The sequence below is a fragment of the Ictalurus furcatus genome, chromosome 4 (genome assembly GCF_023375685.1).
Source record: "Ictalurus furcatus strain D&B chromosome 4, Billie_1.0, whole genome shotgun sequence".
Classification (NCBI taxonomy): Eukaryota; Metazoa; Chordata; class Actinopteri; order Siluriformes; family Ictaluridae; genus Ictalurus; species Ictalurus furcatus.
This window is the reverse complement of record NC_071258.1, coordinates 29,870,451-29,893,702: the sequence shown is the minus strand read 5'-3', so window position 1 is coordinate 29,893,702 and position 23,252 is coordinate 29,870,451. Positions and strand designations below refer to the sequence as shown.

The 23,252-nt window shown below is 39.3% G+C and overlaps 1 protein-coding gene across 3 annotated transcripts in view; it reads left to right on the top strand.

The window, feature by feature from the left end:
- Positions 1–23,252, top strand: part of fli1 (Fli-1 proto-oncogene, ETS transcription factor) — a 30,294-nt gene that overhangs the window by 4,069 nt on the left and 2,973 nt on the right. The window contains exons 1-8 of one of the 3 annotated variants that reach the window (XM_053623568.1): positions 3,628–3,769; positions 7,894–8,105; positions 8,613–8,764; positions 9,729–9,932; positions 15,892–15,960; positions 22,367–22,426; positions 22,955–23,017; positions 23,134–23,181. In XM_053623568.1, coding sequence (XP_053479543.1) covers positions 7,975–8,105; positions 8,613–8,764; positions 9,729–9,932; positions 15,892–15,960; positions 22,367–22,426; positions 22,955–23,017; positions 23,134–23,181 — 727 coding nt within the window. In that variant the 5' untranslated portion in view covers positions 3,628–3,769; positions 7,894–7,974. Of the gene's footprint in view, positions 1–3,627; positions 3,770–4,252; positions 4,492–7,893; positions 8,106–8,612; positions 8,765–9,728; positions 9,933–15,891; positions 15,961–22,366; positions 22,427–22,954; positions 23,018–23,133; positions 23,182–23,252 lie in introns of those variants that run through there. The other 2 variants (XM_053623566.1, XM_053623565.1) reach the window with 2 other exon arrangements.

Sequence of the window (23,252 nt, the reverse complement as noted above, 5' to 3'; positions counted from 1 at the left end):
GTTGCTCCGTTTCACAGTGCGCAAAAGGCCAGAGTGCCATGAACAGTCTGCCATTTGTTTGAGAAATTGAAATGTCTGAGGAAAATTTTGACTTTCTTAATCCAGCTTTCCCCCCATTCAGACTTAATAACAAATAGCATTGGAAGAAGGGCCTGTATAAACACTAGCTAATAGGATGCCATTAGATCAGAACTGAGCTGTGAGTATTGATGCATAAAAGACAGTTTATGCACTTGAAAGCAGCGGATTGAAATCAGATATGTTTATCATGTTTAACCCTTTTGCTTACCGTCTTTCTCAATAATGTAGGCTGTAATTATTAGCCTAAGTAAAACGTTTTTGTGCCACTTCATTAGTGGGAGTCTAACAGTTCAATTGTTTACTTCAAATCGGTTGAAGACTGGTCTGGATTATTTGACCGAAATTATTTTATTTCATATTGGATTATTTACGTGCAGAGATTATGATCACCCCAAAAAAACCCTCATAGATAGTTGGGATAAGAACAGTCCAGGATCATCATAGCACAAAATTGAACTTTTATCATTTATCATAATTTGCAAACCCAGAGAAAAGTTGTATTAGTTTCATATCACACTAAAGGTGAGCAGTATGCATTAGAGCAATGCAGGTTTTGTCGAAGTTTGCATATAACCCTTGAAACTGTATTTGGTAAACTCAGAGAGCTGTGGTGGTGCATTATGCAGCCCCATCTATACCAGTTGAAGTCTGATCTGTAAGTGTGTACAGCGGGCCTGCACTGAGGCAATGTGGCTCAGGCGCGGTTGAAGACCAGTGTTAGAGAAATATTCGTCTCCACTCGAGCAAAGCCACTGCGTAGCTGAGGTTTTGTTTAGTTAAGGCCAGGCGAGACTCAAGCTTTCCAATAAAAATAAATCTCAAATTAATTATAGCCCCGAGCAAGGGGGCCAGACAGTTCGCGCTTATGTGCAACAGTCTGAACTCTCTCGCTCTCTCTCTCTCTCGCTCTCTCTCTCTCTCTCTCTCTCTCTCTCTCTCTCTCTCTCTCTTTGCGTGAGACTGGAAGTTTGAAGCCTAACGAACAATCTGAGAAACGTGATCCTCGGGGGCAGCGTCACGGTTAAGATAATATAGCTGAAACGTTTTGTCACAAAAACCTTAATTCTCTGTCTCTCTCTCTCTCTCTCTCTCTCTCTCTCGCTCACTCTCAGTAAGAACATATTTTATAATTACCCTAAATAAGTAAACACCCAGGGGCATGCTTTTATAGGAATATAATCAATGATGGGGTGTGGGATGCAGTCCGAAGTGTGTTTTATTCCTCTCATACCACAGCGATTTGGGAACAGTTAAATTGTTTCTTTATTAATAAACAATACATGATACGTTTTATTAGTTTATAGTTACATTTAATGCTGTAGAACGCCTGCAAGACAAGTTACTTCCGGTTATCATTTATACTATAGGGGCTATAAACAGGCCCTTCCTCACCAGGTTGTCATGTAACCGGGAAAACGGAAAGAGCAATTAAGTCCTCTGTCCTGATGAGTTTCCTGTAGTGGAACACTTACTTAACTGTTACAAAGCGCTGACACTGGAGACTCCTTCCATACATGTTAAACAAACGTTTCTATACAGAAAACTTCACCAAATCAAGTTAAACGAGGGTCATTATATTATTATATACTTGTTATAGGCTATAAAGAAAAGCAATTACTTCCTCATACAAACATTCATGCATGCTTAGACACTCGAGGTCATATGCTCAGTGTTTGTGGATGTCGAGCAGTAACCATTTCCAAACTTCACCCTGATTGACAGATCCCTCCCACTTTAGTGCTTTTCCAATGGTATGGAGCAGCAGTTTTCCCCGCAGTTTGTGGTTGGAGGGAACGGCTGGCTGTCAGGTTGCGGCGCCGCGCCAGATGTTTTGCTCCTTTCTATGTAAACGGACTCGCATCTGTTTACTGGGCTACAAAGCATGTTTGTTACTGCTGGGCAAGTGGCACGCTGAGAGCAATGCCCTACAAATATCAGGATTTATGACTGGACTAAATAATGCAATTATGCTTGTTCATAGATTAAATCAAACCTTCCTTTTTGTACTTTGAAATTATTGAGTATTTTTAACAAAGGTTAACTTATCCAAGCTCCGCTATTTTTCTTTTCTTTTTTTTTTCAGCTCAGTGGATGATTATGATCTGTGTTGACTCACGTATAAAATACAGTAAATCACTGTTCATGCAGTATTATTTATATCTAAATTGGTCTGTTGCATCTAAAGAATAATTGGGCCTGTAGACTGTTTGTTCTGTAACCAGGTGAGTTAATTATCTACATTTGTAGAAAAAAAGGCTACTAAACGGTACCTTTCCATGTCATTGCATTGGCTTCCTCAAGCGTATAACTTTTGTATCATATAGTGTGTCTTTTAAAGCTTTTATTTAAATCGTTTTAAAGGTACATTATGTTCATACTTCCATGAGGATACGCTGCATATTAAAGGTATAAAAGATAGGCCTATCACCCTAGAGACAAGGAAAGGTAGCTCTTTTTTTTTCTGAGTGTATAGAGGGACGTCACGCTTTTTGGTGCACTTTTATTAAAGACTGTCTGGCAGAACATCTCTTATCATTTGGTTTTAATTAATAGATTGCTGAACACTGCACAGAGGCATGTTTCATTCATCTGATACTTTGACTAGTGACAGTTTTCATCCTGGTTTCAAAAATCTGTCACAATTATGTACTATCTATCACAATCAAAGAGTTATGAATTAGGGAAAAATGCATAGGTCTTACTGGCTTTAACCCCAAAGGAAATTGATGTTCGGCAAAAAGAGATGGGACTGGATTATAAAAAAAGGTGGTTTATCAGAATAAAAGTAGAAACAGTGCTGTTTTGTTCGCTGAGAGCGTTGTAGGCCCCTCAGCTCTAAATGGTTAAACAAGGTGTCTCCCTTAATTAGGGCGAGCTGCACAGGCCCCCGGGCAGGGGGAAGCCTTGACCCCTAGCAGGATCCAGATGTGCTGGTCTCGAGGGTAGCTCTCTCCTTCCCCCCAGACCCCCAAGTCGCGAGCAGACAGGCTGTTTGACTCAGACTCTGGCTTACTCCCTCGGGCATGGTGGCTGGTTGGGGGTTGGAGGTTGGGGGGGAGACTGGAGGACCGGGGTCTGGTCACGATCTGCGCAGACTCTGTCTCTTAAATCAGATCGGTAATAAATTGGTGTAATTGACGAAAAGAAAAGGAAGGGGAAAAGAATACACGTGTGGGTGGGTGTGTGGTGGGGTGTTTTTGTAGACAATATAAGCATAATAAAGAATACACCTTGAATTATTCATTTTGTTATTAATATTTTTATTTAATATTATTTAGCTGTTATATTAACCTGTAATAAAGTGAACTTCAGAACAAACACTGTGTATAGACGTGACAGCCATTTAGTCATATGATTAAAGACTAAACCATATGCTTGTGACATAATAATAATAATAATAATAATAATAATAATAATAATAATAATAATTAGAAATGAAAATAGACCTGGAAGCCTATCAGTCATCCTGCATGCGTGTGCATTCCTTGTGGAAATATGCAGTGCAGTTGCGTTTACAGTCGCCTCCGTGCGCACGTGCACTGCAGACCGCAGCAGTGACGGGTCCGAGCGGCGCGCCGCCCCTGCGTGCTTTCGGATTTCCCCAAACCTCTGAATCTCTGGACATTTCGGGGACACACTGCACTACTCCGAGCACTGAGGGGAAGAACGCACTGATACGCGGGCGCAGGTAGTCACTTTTATCTCTTATGTCGGAAAAGGAGGCTGATATGTGCGGAAAGTTGAGCTGTGAAATAGTTAAGAATTGAGGTTTAATTGCATGAAATGTGGATTACTTCCATGTTAAGTTCCGTGCATCTAAGTAAACTGACCTGGAAGAACCTTTTGCATGGCAAGTATTTAGAAGTAGCATTTTTTTTTAAGTCTCCAGGGGCCTCTTCCACAGCAGAGCGTTTTGTAGCCTATATATAATCCAGAGTTTTTGGTATTATTACAATAACACATTTTTTCCTCCCCACTGAGACTGATGTGTTGCTTAAAAAATGCGTCAGACATATAAAGACCTGGCGTCCATCCCGTAAATATTTCCCAGCCAAAAACATTTTGCAGAGGAAAGAAACTCTATTGTCTTCGCGTCTTATCTCCTCGGGACAAGTATCCTGCTTTTCGGGGGCCGCGATGAAGGCAGGGCTAGCAGTGACACACGCGCGCGCGCGCACTCACACACACACACACACACACACACAAAGGCGCACACACACACTCACGGCTTCCCTTCTCGAGCGCAGTGACTTCATTTCCCAAATGTAGAGGGAGAAAAAAAAAAGCAAAACCCCATCGGGTTAAAGTGTCTCCGTGTCTCCGAGGCTTGGAAGTCGTTCAGGCGCGTGTCATGTGTGGGATGTTGTCGGGTTCGGCTGGACTTTACACAAAATGGACGGAACTATTAAGGTAAGGCTGGAGGATGGTGGGGTTCGTACGCGGATCGCGCCGGGGAGCGTGTACTCTTCTTCTGCTTTCAGTCCGAGAGCTCGCGAAACTTCTGCGTCGCCGTCCCCGAAAGCAGATTTCCTACGGTTTTCCTCCTCTGAGTTTCCTTTTCCTTTTCGCCAAAATCTTGTTTGAGAGAAGGAAAAAAAAAAAGCACATGGGGAGGAGGATACGCGACATTCAGATGGAATCCACACAGAAAAAAAAGTGTGTATAGACGCACTTCTGGGACGGAATAAAACTGCCATTCTGGAGGACCTTTATATATATATATATATATATATATATATATATATATATATATATATATATATATATATATATATATATATATCCTAATACAGCTTGGATTCGCAGTAAATTCGTGTTTCATTGCATGATGAGGGTGTATGGAGGTTGTGTGGAAGTTCTATGGAGGTTGTGTGGAGGTTGTGTGGAGGTTGTGTGGGATTACGCCGTTACTATTCTCTATAAATCATAAAACGGAGGTTCCATATGTGGCGCACAGCCCGGGCTCCTCAAACAGCGAGCCCACCCACTACAGGCAGCCAGACAGATGTTTTTAATTGATATTATTATTAATTATAGAAACTAAGGACTGCTTTCTTGATCGTGTTTTGGTTTGAACAGAACTGAAGTAAAATATTAATATGAATATTTACACTCCTTAATTGGTGACAGTAACCTAAAGAGAAGGTTAAAAAATAAAATAATAATAATAATAATAATAATAATAATAATAATAATAATAATACTCTGTATCTGTGCTAGGGGTGTATTGGGTTCTACATTATAAGTTCAATAAATGCACTAATAATCAGATGCTCGAATAATCTAAATGTAATTGTGATGTCAATACCATGTTTCGGTTTTCATACTTTTATTCAGTATTTAAACAACATGATGTAAATTGCTTTTTTTTTTTTTTTTTGAAGTAGTGTTTAGGTTGTATAAATGACTTTGCTGGTTAATGAGCTGTGTTCAATGTATTTGCTTTATTCAGTTTGCAATTAAGAAGGGGAAAACCATCAGCAACGTGTATCTATGTGTGCTGTCTGATTTCCCGTCTTTGTGGTCATATTAGTGGTTTTGGGTGTGGTGAATGTGTGTGAAAGGCTTGTGAAAATCTAGAGATTTGACCATTTATATGTTGTTTCTTTAGTCTTCGTATTTCAGGTGACTTGGAAAAAAGTTTAAAAGTCATTTTTAGCATGCATTTCAAATGTCTGAAAGTTACTAACACATACTTATACATTATTATTATTATTATTATTATTATTATTATTATTATTACTACTACTACTAAAATCATTGAAGTCGTTAAACTTAAAGCAAATATCTTTGCCGTCTTTGCCGCTTCGCTAGAGCAGCACTTTTTGATTGAGTATTAACTGTAGGCCTATACAGCATTACCCATCATAAGGGGGTGTCTCTGTCAATGGGGGTTTCCTGTTCTACACAATCTGGTTTCCTGTCAGGTTTCCCTTTCCTTCTTAAACAAAGGACTGGAACGCACTCTGTATCACCACCTTGCATAGCTCAGAATGGGAACAAACCCATCCCAGCCTAATGTCATGATGCATCTGGCTGAGTCCAGTGGTACCCCACATTTAAGCCCTCCTCAGACATAAGAATTACGCAGGCCTGTCAGTCTTTTGCGAAAATTCAAACCTGGCCTTTCTTCCTGTCTGAGACTCCAGTTGTGAAAAGAAATGTTGTGGGTGCTCCTCGCAGTCAGTTTCTACAGCACAGGCCTGTGGTTCTGTGTGGATGAAGTGAGCTATGTAGGCATAGCTAATTTATGGTCTGAAGAAAATGCCACTTTTGTGTGCATTTTAACCCTGTTGTAATGAAAACCTTGGTTCCATGCCCCATCCTTGCTGAGATCACCCGTCTGTATAAATGTAGGAATGCTGCCTTTTGCCAGGACTACATTGTGTGTGTATGTGTGTGTGTGGAATTAGATTTTCCTATTTTTAAAACCCCTCTGTAATCTTGGGAAAGCCTGACTGCCAATCATGAATTATATGGTGCAGTCTGATATGTCTCAGCGCAAGTAGTGAACAGCAGCCAGAATGGTCCTTATCTGGCACCATCGTAGCATTCTTTCACTGTGTCATACTTATCCTTCACCAGCTCCACTGCTGTGGGTCTCTCTGATAGTGTCCACAGATGCTGCATTGGCTCTGCCAGTCAAAATTATGGCGCCTGTCAAGAAGCTGAAAAAGCCCTAGTGAAAAGGAAGACTTCTGAATACAGGCAGGGTGGTTATGTGAGATGGCTGCTTGGAAGTGATGGCAGAAGGCTGTTCTGACCTGTGCTTTGGGTTGGTTACACTGAGATCAGCTCATCTTCGTGTGGCACACATGCATGCAATTGAATCCATAGAAAGCAGTCTGATAGCAAAGATATCACATTTTACTGGATTTAGTTCATTGTCTTCAGGGAAGCCTTTTAGTGTCATGTTTGTTTTTTTGTTTTTGTTTTTTTTTTAGAAGAATCATGAATATACAGATTATTTATTGTTCCGTATTTAGTTTTCGTAAAATGTCCTGTGAGTAACTACAGTGCCAAGGCTCGATATTAACAGGTGCAGGTCTTGGCAAGTGTTTGAATGGAGCTGAAGGAAATCTGTTCTATTGTGTTGGCTCATACAGTGAACAAAGTTTAGAAAAAGGAAAATAGAAAAAAAGGAGAGGAAACAGAGGGGGAGCCACTGAAAGATGTGAATGAAACATGAACGCTTCTGTATGACTGAATAAGAAGTGTTATTTGCAATAATGTTGATGGGCAGAATAAAAGCACTATGAGCACCCACTCATGTAGACACTCGGAGTCTCTAGAGAGGCCTGTCTACTCCGTTTGTTTTCTTTAATAAAGCTACATCACCCCAGCTGAGCTCCTGCAACGAGGTCAAATGTAGAAGCGACCTCAGACTAGTTACTGTGGATCTGTTTTGACTTTCCAACCTGCTTGTGTTTCAGTCATGAACAGGACAAAGAGGCAAGCTTACATTCTGTAATTGATTATTATTATTAGTATTGGTTTTTTTGTTTGTTTTTTTTCAGTTTCAAATCCTGGCTTCATATTGCCATTCTCCAAAATCTGTTTCTGAGCACTTTCCAAATGCTACTTTATAATAAAATTGTTTGACCATTCTGAAGAAATTATTTGCTTACTTATAAATAGTTGTTTATGAGTATGTTGGCTTTGTGATGATTGATGCAGTACATATTGAAATTAGTCTTCTAAATCCTGCAGAAACAAGAGGCAGGGTTTCAAACTGTGTTTGAGGATACTCGTTTTCATGAAGCCATTGAATACAATGCATGATGTAACGCTGTGACATGTTGCTTCCTACAGGAGGCGCTTTCAGTGGTGAGCGAAGACCAGTCTCTGTTCGAGCCTCCCTACGCTGCTGCTGCCCCGCTACCCAAAACCGACATGACAGCATCCAGCACACAGGATTACGGACAGCAACACAAGATCAATCCCATCCCGCCTCAGCAGGAGTGGATCAATCAGCCCGGCCGCATTAACGTAAAACGCGAATACGACCACCTCAACGGAACCAGGTAGAGGATACAGATTTTAATCAGAGCCAACAGGACACTCGCAGTCCTTCATACAATGCAGTTTTTAGTCCAGACCATTTCCTACATTCATTACAAAGTCAGAGGCCTGTAAATTCCTGTCTCAAAATTGACTTTTATATTACATTTTTAAAAGCAATTCCCAATTAAACTGGGCAGATGAGGGTTAAGAGTGATAACTTATTGATACTGGGACTCAAACTCACAACTGTATGATCACTAGTCCAACTAGTGGAGATTTAATGGCACTGTTGATTAATAAATGATTCCTTACATGTCAAAAGAGCAGTCTAAGTTTAAGCATATAAATGATTAATAAAAAGGTTTATAAACAAACAGAATTACTGTCCAAATGGAAAAAAAAAATGCAATAAGTATTGATTGCCCTGTGGTCGTGATTTAAAGGACACATCCAGTGAGCGCTTGATTATTCTACATACGTCACTTTATGAAGTATTCTTCTTTGAGCATGTCACTCTCTTATTCCAGAGAATCCCCGGTGGACTGCAGCGTGGGGAAATGCAATAAGCTGGTGAGCAGCTCAGACACGTCGCAGATGGGTTACGGAGGCTACATGGATGAGAAGAGTGCCCCGCCCCCGAACATGACCACCAACGAGAGGAGAGTCATTGTTCCAGCAGGTACGTCAGTGTAATAGAAATCATGCCTGGATTTCAATGCTTTCTTTTTTTTTTTTATAAGGCTGCATGTAAAGTGTAGGGTTGTTATTGGCCACATGTTGTTCTGTGGGTGATGATCTGATTCTGAGGTTAGAGCGTGAATCAGCACTTCATGGTGCTATGTGATAAACCCTTGAGTACGTGCACGCTAGCATATGGCCATGGCTGAAATGCACAACCACAGGTCTGGCAGACTTGAAAGCATGACTCTGGCAATAATATTCATTCGTCCATCTTCGGTAACTGCTTTATTAAATTATTTTTTTTAAATCCAGATTTCAGTTAAGAAATACAATGATCAAAGCTACAAGTATGCAAACAAGACAGATCAGGTTGATAGTTCCAGTCAAGTATGTAGCTGTATAGGTTATGGAAGGGTTTTGTGTTTTTACTTTCTTTGTAAGAACAATAACACACAAATTCTTCCCTAAACATCTTAGACTACTTTGTGTGCAAGTCACCTAAAAAAACAATAACACTTAATGGCCTTTGAAGTGGTGCAACAGAACCCTACCATCAGGAGATCACAAGAATGAATCCCAATGATGCCACAGCCATCCATGGACAGGGGTCCAAGCAAGGACATTTGTCACTGCTCTCTGGATGGGAGGGATGGACTTACACTCTCTCCTGTCAATCAAAGTGACATTAATAATGGGCATCTGTGAGCTCATGTATGCATGTAAGAGGGCAGTCAGTTAGTGCTATCCTCCAAGTGTTCAGATACATGTGATCTAGCATGAGCAGCAGTTCGAAAAGATTCAATGGCTGTTTTTTTGGGGGTTTTTTTGGAGAAAGCATGTGCACCCTTCATGGTTGGTAGCTCTAGCTCATGAGTGGGAATTTTGGAGAGAATAGTGTAAAAACAACATTTACACATTATACATCGCCGTATCACTGATTTTCAACCTGCACTCTTTTCCAGATCCTTCTCTGTGGTCCCCGGATCATGTACGGCAGTGGTTAGACTGGGCTGTAAAAGAGTATGGCCTCCTAGAAATCGACACAGCCATGTTCCAAAACACAGATGGCAAGGAACTGTGTAAGATGAGCAAAGAGGATTTCCTGAGACTGACCACTGTCTATAATGCTGAAGTCCTGCTCTCACATCTTAATTACCTCAGGGAAAGTAAGTGCACTTCTCCTACTTTGTGATAAATAGTGTCTACTTGTAGAGACATGTGACTCCCAGTGTGTTCTCACTATTTTATTATTATTATTATTATTATTTAATTCAGTGTTATTTATAAATTTATCTTTAGAGAAATCTGCATGTAGATTTAATGAGCAAACCAGAGGTGACAGTGTTAAGGACAATCTCCTTGAGATAACATGAAGAAGAAACCTTACGACTCAAAAGGGAACTCATAAATCATTATAATATACAGGTGTAGAAGAGTAAAGTCAAACCGTACTACCTAAATGTGTTGAAAGGATGTTCAGGATGTTAAATATGAGCTGATTTTGAGCCCTTGGATGAGCACAGGACAGTCTTTATTATTATTGCAGTTTGTAGGGTGAAATCCACAGAAGTATGTGAAATTTATTATTCTTATTGTTGTATGGTAATATTTACGGTGAGCCCTTTTAGGAATCTTGTTTGAAAATTAAACACAGTGAAACGCCAAGTAATACAGTTTAGGTTATCCAGTTCAACATATTGGGCATTAGCTGATATGTTGTCATCTCTTAGTGAGTGTGACAGGGCTTGTGGTCAGATATAATGCCTGCCATCTGAAATCGTTAACCACTTGAAATACAATAGAGGCCTGAACATTAAAAACACTGCTTTGAACTCGGGAGCACATTACTGGAGATGTCTAACACAAAACAGCGCTGATAGAAAAGAAAAGAAAAATCTAATGCCGATATCAAATGTCCCGATTCAATGGAGCTCATACTTCTGGCAGAATGGAGGCTAAATATTTATTCGGGTTGTGGCCAGGGAATAGACACTGATGTCAATTTACAATACTGTCACCTGCTAAATCGTTTTCCCATAGTCAAATATTGAAAATAGTCCCAGGACACATTTAAGGCACAGCGAGTAAGAATTAATGGGGTGTTGAGAAACCGAGCTACAAACGTAATAGAGTCATAATTGTACAAAGTCTGGCAGTGGTTTGAGTTGTTGGATGAAGGAATAGCAGTACAAAAAATTTGGCCAGAATAATGGCGTTATTCAACACGGTTTCTCAGTTGTAATCTCAAAAGAATTTGCTATCAAAGGACTAGAGGTGAAGTTTGTAGTTGTGTCTCTTCTTAAGGGTTAATGAATGTCACGTCTACATGGTGAAGTATAGCACTTTGAATTTGGACCCAATGTTTTTTGCCACAACAAGGCAACTTAATATGAGCTATACAGACATTTTCTCTGATTCTCTAAACTGTTGTGTAGTGGAATTATACATAATAGATTGACCTTGCACATTAAACCATGCAGTAAGCTCCGTTCTTCCATTTAATAGGTTTCAGCTCAGAGAGTGACCATTCCTGGCTGTTCTCATCCCCATAACTCCTCAGGACAGCCTCGTTTTGCTTGGCAGAGCTGCCGCGACCATGAAGAATTTTGATAACTATCCCAACCAAATTTACTCCCCTTCTGTGTGCCCTCAACCATGGGCAGGCCTAGACGAGACCCAGGTGCATGGCCTCAGGAGCCTGCCAGGCAAGGCCCCTGCCTCCGCGCTGCACGGGAAAGTTTATCCCTAATTTACAATGGAGGCAGTCTGCCTCATTCCTCTTCCAGGGGCTTTCTTACATTATAGCGCTTCATGTTTTGGCAGAGCTCCTCTGGCGGCTTTTACCCCCAACCCCGATTGGTCAGTGTAATCTATAAGCAGCACGTTGCAGAGGTGGTGCATCTGTGCGTGGGTTGTCATCTGGACCATGTTGAGGAACTTGCTTGAGGTTACAGTCCAGACGTTCAATCTGATTGCTCGGGGTCTTGAGTTCAGATGAAAGCACAGGGCACAGATTGGTTAAAAGAAAAAGAGAAAAAAAAGCGGCGCATCCTGAGGGTTAGCTAAAGCATCCTTCAGAAAGGTCAAGACCCAGTGGTGTTTGCCCAAAACGGGATGAGAGAAACAGCTGGCCCATCCCAACATTATGACAGCAGCTCAGCTCCAAGGCGGGTGGAGTCCTGGTGCTTAAAAGCAGCCGTTCTAAAAAAAAAAAAAAAAAAAAAAAAAAAAGGAAAAATAAAACAGGCCAATAGACTCAGCAGTGTGAGGTAATGGGAATTTAATTCCGTGGGTGTCAACAGTTTTGTGCAGCTAACCGAGCCGAGGGCCTGCGTATGGATCGAGAGCATAACGGAGGCATTGTGAGCTGCAGGGCAGAGCATTCTCAGGATGCTTTTTTTCCTTTCTCAGGAGAGCCTGCCGTTTGGAGTTTTCATTATGGACGGTTGCTGCAGGACTGAGCCTCAGCTTAAGCGTGGGCCATTGTGGATCTGCCTGAAACTGCTTTTGATTTTGCCTGTGTGTACTTTGGAAGGTGAAGAAATGGTTCAGAATCCTCCACTCGGCAATTTGAATTGCCTTGGCTGCAGTCCTAAGCAAAAAAAAAAAACGAATATGAATAAGAAAGATGACCTGTGCCAAAGCTCTCTTTTAGCTTTATTTACTTCCTGAAGGTATAGCGGCGTTGTCTGTTAAAGTGTGTGCACACTGTTTGAGAAATTTTGCATTGTGTTGCTTCTAAGTATGCTCTAGTGGGATCCAAGATCACTACTGATAGTGTAGAGATGATTGTGTGTGTGTGTGTGCGTGCGTGCATGTATATTTGCCAGGGTGTGGCTGACTCTCAGACCCCTGAGATATGGAACATAAGCTAATCTTTTTTTTTCCGCTCGAAACACAAACAAACACAATCACAGAAAAATAAGAAATCTGTCCAGAACATTCTGGCTTCCCTCATACATGCACATACACCATTAAGTGCTTAAGCAACTACAGTCTGTAAGGTGTCTTCTGGAGCTGACACCACACTCTATAATTATTCTTTACACATATCTATATGTGTTCGGTTCTATTTATCAAGACTCCAATTAACATTCCAACATGCCATCAGGCTTATATACAACAGAGCAGAGTAGGCTCTCAGGCCTCAGGCCACACTGCTAGAACAGCTTTTGCTTTTTAGAACAGCTGCTGACTCATACACACAGGCACATACACAAACATCTTTATACTGAGCAGACACGCACATGAATTCAAATATTGACACACGAGAGAGTGTACATGCATACATGCATGCATATAAACAGAAACGTAGATGCAGTCAGATGCAGACAGGAAATCTAAACATGGGCTCCATCACCAGGCATCGACTCAAATCTGGATCTCATGGAAAGCAGATTGAATCTCTTGCCACATGCTCCGATGCTGGAGGCTGCTAGGGCATATTGGAGTAAAGTAGTGTGACCTGCTGCTGCATTATTTTGGTTTCGCCGTCGGTCACTTATCCAGATTTTTGTATGCGATTGCCGCCCACTCGCCAATGTGCTTTCAATTTGGCCGCAATTTGAGAATTTGTTTAAATTACAGCCAAGAGTGGAGCGGAGGTGAACCGCTAGCATTGTCTCAGCTTCCTCGGAACAATCGGCAGACAGAATAAAGTATGTTAGAGAGAGAGAGAGAGAGAGAGAGAGGGAGAGTGTGTGATTACATATGTTACACCCTCTGTGAAGGTAGTAACAGGAAGGATACACTTCTGAGACAAACCCAGTGTCCAGCATTCTAAGGCCTTGATAGTTTACACAAGCCATAAACATGTGTGCAGCTTTACAGTCTCTACTCACTCTGTTTTTCTGTCTATTTTTTTTTTTATTATTTCTTGCTCTTGGTGAGTTTTATTGATCTACCTACTTACATTAACCAGCTGTTACTAAAATGTCAAAATTCGCACCATTCTCTTGAAAATTCTCTGTGGTCCTTCTATCTATGTGTGAGTGCAAAACAAAAGCAACCGAACGCTGTGACTGTGAGTGTGTATATAGAGTATTATATGTCTCAGAACCAAGCAGAAAGCAGATATCTAAATCTACCTAAATCCATCCATCATGCCAAAAGAGGACTGATTCCCAGCAGTGATAAGGAAGAAGAGAGAGAAGACAAAATTCGGTATTATGAGGATTCATGATGAGTTATGCAGTTGTCCAGATCCTCAGCAGATGTGTTTTGGCCTTCTTCTATATACACACAGACTCACAGCAGACTCAAACACAGCAAACAATTCTGATGGAGTAAAATACATTTAGGTAACTATATAGCAATTCTACATACACTAGTACTGTACAAGTCTTAGACAGCCAATATTTTTTAGAAACATTTTGTCTGACATCCATATTGTATGGTCACTGCAATTATTGTATCAGTAGAAATAAAATAAAAAAAATCAATGCTGCATATGAGCTTTTGTATTTTGCTATGTAATGGAACATACGTATTTAGTAAGAGACAATGTTTCTGATAAAACGTCATCCAAGATGTCTGGGATTTGACCTGCAAAGACAGAAGAACTGTAGAACGTTCTCAAAGAAGCCAGGAACAACCTACTAGACAATATCCTTAGAAATCTGTATGATAGTGTGTATATATAAGCAGATTTAATCTCAAAGATAAATTATTGTTTTGGCTTTTTTACTGTTTACAGGTCAATATAGTAACTGCTTTGATAATAGAAAGAATATTTGCTTTACAAAAGCCTTTGTCCACACAGGTAGTGTTGCCACCTCACAGCTCCACGGTTCCTGGTCTGATCCTAAGCTTGGGTTACTGTCTATATATAGATATATAGATATGCTATATTCTATATAGTGTATTTCTCAGTCCTGAAGTAGAATTGACCCTGGATTCAACAAGTGTACATAGTGTAAATGTTCTTGTACAGGCGTTCCATGTGTAAATGTTGGGAAATTGGTCATTTTGCAGAACCCTTCACTTAAAAATGTGACATAGTACAGTGTCATGCTGAGCAAACACCACTGGATTATTTCTGTTTATTGTGGTTCTCCTTGTTGTTGTAGTAAGTTACAGTACAAAAACTTTGCTCTGCAGTTACAGTCCATGCAATCTTAATTCTGTAGATTATTTGTTCATTCAACTTGAGCAACTGCTTTATCCTGGTCAGGGTAATGGTGGACACTGAGCCTATCCTGGGAAGACTGGGCGTAAGGTGGGAATAAACCCTGTGTGAGATGCCATCAGAGATAACATTGTAGATTATCGTTTTAAATATAATTCTGAACGGATGCAAAATTAGAGTGTGTCATTTGAATGAATCACAGAAAAACGAGACTAGGTTGCATTTTGATAGACTTGAGTAACGTATTTTGACAGGGCTGGCGTGGATTGTAAATGGAAGTGTGTAAAGACAGAAGGCGAAAATCAGAAATGTTTTCAGTGGGAATTAGCCTTTAGATCTTACAACAGTCTGTGTTACACTTGATCTATTTTTCTCTCTATGTCTGTTTGTCTTATCCTTCCTGTTCTTCTCTCTCTCTCTCTCTCTCTCTCTCTCTCTCTCTCTCTCTTGCCCACGGCCATGTGGGGGTTTATTTTTCTTTTGGGGCAGCAGTGTTTGATTGCTGCATGGGGATCACACCCTACACAATGGCTGCCCTGTTCTGGGGTCTCAACACCACAGTGCTGGGGGTGAGGGGCCTGGAGGTTAAAATATGTGTGCAAAGTCCCCTAGACTTCCCCCAAAAGACACACACGTTCACACATCCTTCATCGGCTTTAACACTCGAAAAATATCACCAATATCATCTCTGCGCTCAAATACAACATCAGTAGTAGTATTGATGTAGTAGTAGGGACCATCAATAATGGCACATTTGATATTTTTTATAATATACCTGAATTTGGGTTGTGATCTTGTATGTGAGTCATAGGCTCATTTGGAAATGTGATAAATCACTTTGTTTTATTGTGGGGGATAAAAGCATAAGTAACACCCACTGAGCAGTACTTACACAGTAATTACCCTGTTATTACACATTAATAAACATGTTACTAGGACTGGTACAGAAATGCATTTGGTACATGTTTTTAAATAGGCTATTCTCTTATATCTTGCAGGTAGCTCATCACTATCATATAATACACCATCTCACACTGACCAGTCTCCTCGTCTGGCTGCCAAAGAAGGTAGGATTCACTGACAAGCTTTAATGGTTTGCTCCTTATCCCTGCAGCTTACAGTTGTACTTGTAATTATTGTAGGTTGTACCAAAGGTCATTTACATGTAGTGACACCCATAAAACTCCATTAAAGTCAAAGCTGACATAGTTGAAATGATGACTAAATGGCAGTTAGTGGTGGAGGGTGGGGTTTTGGTATTTGTGTGTGTGTGTGCGCGTTGGGAGGTTTGTTGTTGTTGCACCAATTTTTTTTTTTTTTTTTTTGGGGGGGGGGGGTGTTTCCAAGTCATTAATTTGAAATGTTTTACAAAATTTCCCCAAATTTTCAATAAATTCACGGGCGTAATTTAAATAAATAAGCAATTTTAAATTGGCAGCATAATCTGTAATTAAAAATTGCAGTAATTCTTGCAATTTTTGAAGATGATCAGTCAAAGTTATAGATAAACTAACACAATCTCAGGAGAGTTTATGGAATATGAATGTTTTTCCACACTAATTGGATACTCATGAATATCACATGAATATCACATTTCCTATATAAATGCTCTTGTTAATGATTTATTAATATATTTCTATTGAATTTAATACATGAGGCCCTAATGGCTGAATCATTTCTCTCAGCAACAGTTACAGGTGAATGTAATCCATCAGCTTTAAACACAAAGACATTAATTTCCTTACCAATACCTGCAGATGTTAAAGGAGTAGAGGGAGATATAGCTGATCAGTGAGCTTTTGCTCTCCATCTCTCTTTCTGACTGAGTGTGTGTACAATGGCCAAGGCCTGGGCGCTCAGCAGGTGCTGTTTTTGTTCTGTGTAAATAAAGACAGCGTGGCTGTCAAGTCAGCCATTCAGCCTCCACCTGAATGTGAAGTGGAGGCCGAGGACCTTTCAGAGAGCAGAGAATTAGCAAGACAAAAGGCACGTGCCTTGGTTCCCAAAGCCAACAGTGAGGGAGAGGGAGGAAGAGAGTCTCGAGAGAGACTGACAGAGAGGAACAGATATGGAGTTGAGAGACAGGTGTCATAGGCTCCAATAAAAAGGGATAGAATATGATTTGAGTGAATGGTTTGTATTTGTGTGGTTTTGAATGAAAGTCCATGCTGCAATAACAGCACAGAACCACTTAGTTAAATGGGCTGTTGTTTTCCCTCAAGTGTCTGTATTAGACAATATTAGTTTTAGATTGTGGCGGATTGGTGAAAAGGAATGGTTTGGTTTAGTCTGTATGTATTGTGGGTTTTTTTTTATGTCTTCAAGGTGGCTGTGGGAGTTTGCTTGCACTTATTACATTTTTATTATTATTATTATTGCTGTTTAAGAAATTATAATCAAGATCTGTGGCTTTACCTGTTGTCCTAGAACACTATTGAGGCCATTCCCATTGCAGCAAATGTAATTATAAATTAATTAGTAATGACAGTAGTAATTTATTGTACTATTAAACAATTTATTGTGTATGCTGACCTAACTCTCAAGGGTTCTTATGAAGAGTTAAGGGTTCTTCACTGAGGCAAAGGGTTCTACTTGGAACCCTTCCTGATATAGATATTGTTCTACGTAGGACAAACAGACAAATCTTTAATGGTTTTACATTTAACATTTTTGTTCAGAATGTGGTGAACTGAATTGTGTTATTCAGTATAAAAGTATCCCATGGTACTTTGTTCCCTTAGTGGAAATGTTTTGTGATGCTGTGTTATTCTCTCATGTTATTCATTCCAGCATGGGATCACGTTTGCAAAATGGTTCATTTGCACAAAATGTGCGAGAGGTTACAAAGAGTTAAGGTTAGGGTGAGGGGCAGGCTTAAAATGTTCTTAAAGCTTGATATTAAATACAATAAAATCTCTCACTTGTTAGAATTCCAGCACATGATATGAAATATCCGAAGCAGATCAAGTTCTACTTTGATATTTGATTGTATGCTAATATTGGCACAGAATTTCCTTTTATGATTGGAGACTAAAACAATTGGAGATGTGTTGTTATAGGAAAATAATCAATTATAGGGTGGTGTGATGAGGCACAACTAAATCGAGTTACTATTACCACCCCAAGATTGATTATTTTCCTGCAACAGCAACTCCAGTGGTGTTTTATTTCTCTTTGTTTTCCATAGCAATTTGCCAATGCAAACAATTTTAATTTATTAAAGAAAAAAACATCTAATTACATACATCATACATTTAATGTCGTGGAATGTCAGGTAGTTCCTGTTATTAGTTACGTTATGGGGCCATTAACAGTTGTTCACCAAATATACAAATTTATAAAATATGTGAAGTGAATGTGAATGTGAAGTATCTGTGTTAGTTGCTTCTATAGAAACCATTAGAATCAGAACATTTATGTAAACCTGTGATATGTCTGTTAAAGCAATGGTGTTAAAGAAAATAAATCAGTATTGAGAATTCAAGAGATTTTACTGGCCACTTATCTACTTATGTATAGGCCGGTTTATATATTATACATACTGTAAGTAGTCAAAATGGTCAGTAAAATCTGATTCATATAAATATAAAGGCATTATCTGTGATTGGCTTTGGATCTACTATGACCCTGACCAGGAAATGACTAAATGAAGGTGGACAAGTGAATGAATGAATGAATGAATGAATAAAAGGCATTATTGTATAATTTCTTCTGAATAGTTTGAGTGCCTTAATTCATAGGCACACAAGGCACGATGACAAAAGACAGTAGATATGCCTGCGAAATGAATCTAGCAATAAAGTGCTTGTGCTAGGGCTATGATACTGTCTGTCAGGCCTGTAATAATACTGATAGCACGTAAGTCCTGACATCAGTGTTATCTTTCGAAGTCCAGTAAGTGTCTGTCTTGATAAGTGCCTGAGGAAAAGCAGCCTATCTGAACCATGCTGAGGACTCTCTAAACCCCTCATTACAGCTATTAGTACAAACATCACTGGTGATTAGATAGTAACAAAGAAACCATATGACCTTTGACCCATAGCAATATGGTAGCATGCGTTCTTGTATTGTACCTGTCTATCTGTATTATTATTATTATTATTATTATTATTATTACTATTACTATTATTATTCTGTTCTTTGTTTTGTTTTTATTATGAAGAACAGGACAGTGACATCGTTCTGGACATTAACATTAACCATTTAAACCCTAATGCTTTTTTCTTTCTTTCTAAGTGTTAAAGTAAGATGTAATTATTTATTATCATTTACTCCATCATCCTTTTTTTATTTTTTTACCCAGGAGGAGAAAATAAAAGTAGATTCACTTAAGCACACATTGTACAATTACAACGAGACAAATTGTACAGTGTAAGGTATTGTACAAATTATACAAAAGGACAGACGACCATAAGTTAAGTGTTTTTGGTTTGAATTAATTAGATACATTCATGATATATCTGTTTAACATGTTTGGTATTTGGAGAAATCACAGCACAATAGGACATTACACACACTTTAATAATATTAGTAAAATTATAAACCACATATATCTCTGGTTAACTGCCCTTAAGAGTGTGTGTTGGGGGGGGTTGGAAGGGGAGGGGGAGGGGGGATCTGATCGACCAACATCATTCTTGTTATTCCTATGCCTCATGATAGAATATATTTCTCTTTTCAGAAATTAGACTTTGGCCCTCGTTTCTAATTTCACATCCAGCCGCCACTGATTCTGCTCAATGTGTTAGTCATTTGAATGCAGTTTTCATACTTGACCAGGAGTGGTGTACATTTCGTAAATTGTGAGATGAAACATCATGTCTTCAGGACTATGATACAACACACAGGACAAAACAGGAGCAATATATATATATATATATATATATATATATATATATATATATATATATATATATATATATATATATATATATACATATATATATATATATATGGGACATTTTTGGTAACTACACAATGCTGAGTGAAGCTGTGGTAGTCTAGATGGCTGGCTAGTTGTGTAATGACTAAGTTTTCGACGCACAGCAGTCTGGTCTCTGAGGAACCACCACACCCAGAGCAGCCTAGCTGAGATGAACAAAGTGAGCACAGTGGGAAAGCACAGTGAGAAATTCTGAGCTCAGGTTCTGACTGTTTCATTATCTTTAACAATGCTGTTAAACAAAATGTCAAGTACGCTTCTCTGAATCAAACTTTTTAGCTGCAGGAGCCTCTCAGTTTTCCAGTCTTCGAGCGTTGGCAGCTTAGTGAGGAACTGTTGCTGGTCTTTCCTTGGTTATATTTTAAGTCAGTCTACCTCCAACTCATTTGGGCCTATCAGACAGTAGTAACGTCCACCGCCACTGTTTTCCTTTCAAATTCCGACGGTGTATTTCGTCTGCTCGCTCTCTTGTCTTTTCTTCTCTCTCTCTCTCTCTCTCTCTCTCTCTCTCTCTCTCTCTCTCTCTCTCTCGCTCATTCCCTACTGGATTGTGGGCCTTCTCCTGGAAGGAGGTAGACTGGTGTGTGTTTTTTCACAGTTGGGAGGGTGAAAAAAGCGAGGGAAAAAAGGGGCCAGGAAAACAAAGAGAAGTTGTGTGTGCAGGCTCTGCAAGCAGGAAACGTAACTCTCTCAGGACTCGCTCCCTCCTCTCTATCCTTCTTTCCTCTGTTGGACCAGGTCTTGTACTAGATTACTCTAGAGACAAAGATAAACATGAGGATATTGAGACGTTGATAGGAAAAAAAAAACTGTAATGAGAAAGACTAGAAAGAGTGATGAAAAACAACTACTGTGGAACAGCAGTAGAACTTTTTCCTTGAGTCAATTTCAATATTAGGCGTAACGGCAAGTCAGTATATACAATATCAGTACAATAAAACAAAATGACTGACTTGCATCACAATGGGGTAATTATCTTTTCCTGATTTCTGCTCTGATGCATAGAATTTTGGGCGAAACATCAGCATTTATAACTCGCTTCATGCTCGTTCTGAAAGCCCTCTGAAGCAGGGTCGTTATCCCTCAGTTTTGTTTTCACTGAGGAATGTTGGCTGTAGATGTGTTGTGATTTTGAAAGAAGTGGACTGTTTAGTTTTGTTAACTCATTCCAAGCCAAACGTTTACTTGTTTTCAGTAGTTAATGTATTTTAGACCCACCCAGAACAGGGTTTTAAGGATACTCGCCAGAAGATGGCAGTGCTGGATTATTCTAACCAGCAGGGCAGCCATGAGATGCTTAGTCAGGGTTCAAAATAAATAAATACATTCTATGAGGTGCTTTCCTTTTCCTAGTGGAGTAACAATCATTTCTGAGTGTGATTTCCATTAGTACAGAGAGTAGCAGATAATAAAGTTCCATCAAGAGTAACTATGCTATTGCTTAGACTGTAGGAATTTCTACATATCAAGAAATACAAAGTCATAACTTTGATTTATTTTATTTATATATTCAGATTGATTTGAAGAATGATATTTACCTAAAAGTTTTTTTTTTTTTTATTTTATTACATTTCTACTGTGGGCCAAATCACTGTAGAAATACAAATTTTCTAACCTTGAAGAAAAATAAACAGCACCGTGTCCTGGGTTTTGCATGGGGGCTATTAGTCTTTGTACGTTTTTGTGGTCTCACTACTTGTCTTGGTCAAAATTTGTGCAACTCGATGCCGAAAGCAATCAGTAGCTTCATCATTAAGGCCAGAAGGGCAGCCGGACCATCTGAAGAATGAGGATAATAATTAGCAGTGATAGCCAGCTAATTTCCGTGTGGGACAGAAGGAACAGCATCATGCTTCAAGGCACAATGAGACTATTTTAGATCTACATATGAGAATGCTATGTCTGTCCAGAACATCCATGGGAAATATCCAAGCGTCTCCTTGATTTCCTGCTGTCTGATGATTTTTTTTTCCCTCTTCACTCCTTTTCCCTTTTGAGATTGTCTGTGTCAAGGTTGTGCCTTAAAGTAAAACAGAAATCATTTAAAGTTTAGAGCTAGAATAACTCCCTTTATGCAAATGTTGATAATGGATTTTTTTTTTTTAGTTCTGAAAAACAGACTCCAAATTGATTTACATCAACTTAAACCTAAATGGAAATGTTTCATTGTGAGTTTTTTGTCTGAGTCTCTGTGCGTTTTTAAAAATCTGGCCAGTCGTATGAAATCTGCTTAAGTATAATTTATGGTAGCCTTTTTGGCCTAGCTGAAAGCCAGATAAAACCACACAAATTTAACCAAAGCTATATATCTTCTCAAAGATCTCTCTCCTACTTTCTCTCATTTACATAAGAAAGTACAAACTACCTATTTTGTCAGTAGGGATTTGAAGGTCTTGTTTAATTGATACACTATATTAACCATAAAAAACACATTTTCATACATCTAATATTTGGGAAGGAACAATATTTGTAATAACCTTAAATAGTTCAACCATAAAAAGTTAACTTAATTGTCTATCTCTTCTCTTCAGACGCCTCATATGATGCTGTACGGAGGACAGGCTGGTCAAACAACATGCACAGTGGTAAAGGTGGGTATGAAAAACAATGGTATTTCTTGAATCTTGAATAAGAATTGCTCACTCAAGAATCAAACTAATCTAGAGTTTGATCTAGCACCTTAAATGGTTTTTCAGTCCCTATACGGCTAATATTAAACCTGCAGAATCCTACAACACAGGTTTTCCTTTCAGAGAGGATTCTTATCGAGAAAGCTTAGATCCCTTAAGAGTCTACAGAATTGTTGTGCAACCTTTCGGGATTCTGTATATATGGGATAAGGTTCTGGCTCATAGAAACATTTGTTGTATGAAGTGATCTTTGGAATGGACGAGGAGGGATTAGGTATTCAATTCTAGGACATTTAATTAAATGTCCTAGAATTAGGACATTTAATTAGGACATTTAAAGCTAGATTAATTTAATCTAGATTTAATGCTGTACTAAGCACTTAGTGATGCGTCCAGTTGCTAGTTCTGTGCTAGTTCTTTGGACAAAAACTGATATGTAAGGAGACATTAACTCAATGTGTGTACTCACCTTTTCTTCTTCTCTCCCAGGCTCCCCTACCGTGGTCTCACAGAATGTATCTAAGAGCACTGAACAAACTCGGCCTCAGCCAGGTATCAGAAACTGCATCCACATACAGTGTTCAATTCACAATCAAGCAACACTAATGGAGAAGCTTCTTAATTTTGAAATGTGTCCTCCAATACTTACTCCTTGTTTTGTTTCTCAGATCCATATCAGATCTTAGGACCGACAAGCAGTCGACTTGCCAACCCAGGTAAAAAAATGGATGATGTTGGTTCCTATAGCTAGAACATAACATTGGAAACTCGGATAATGGAAAGCAAA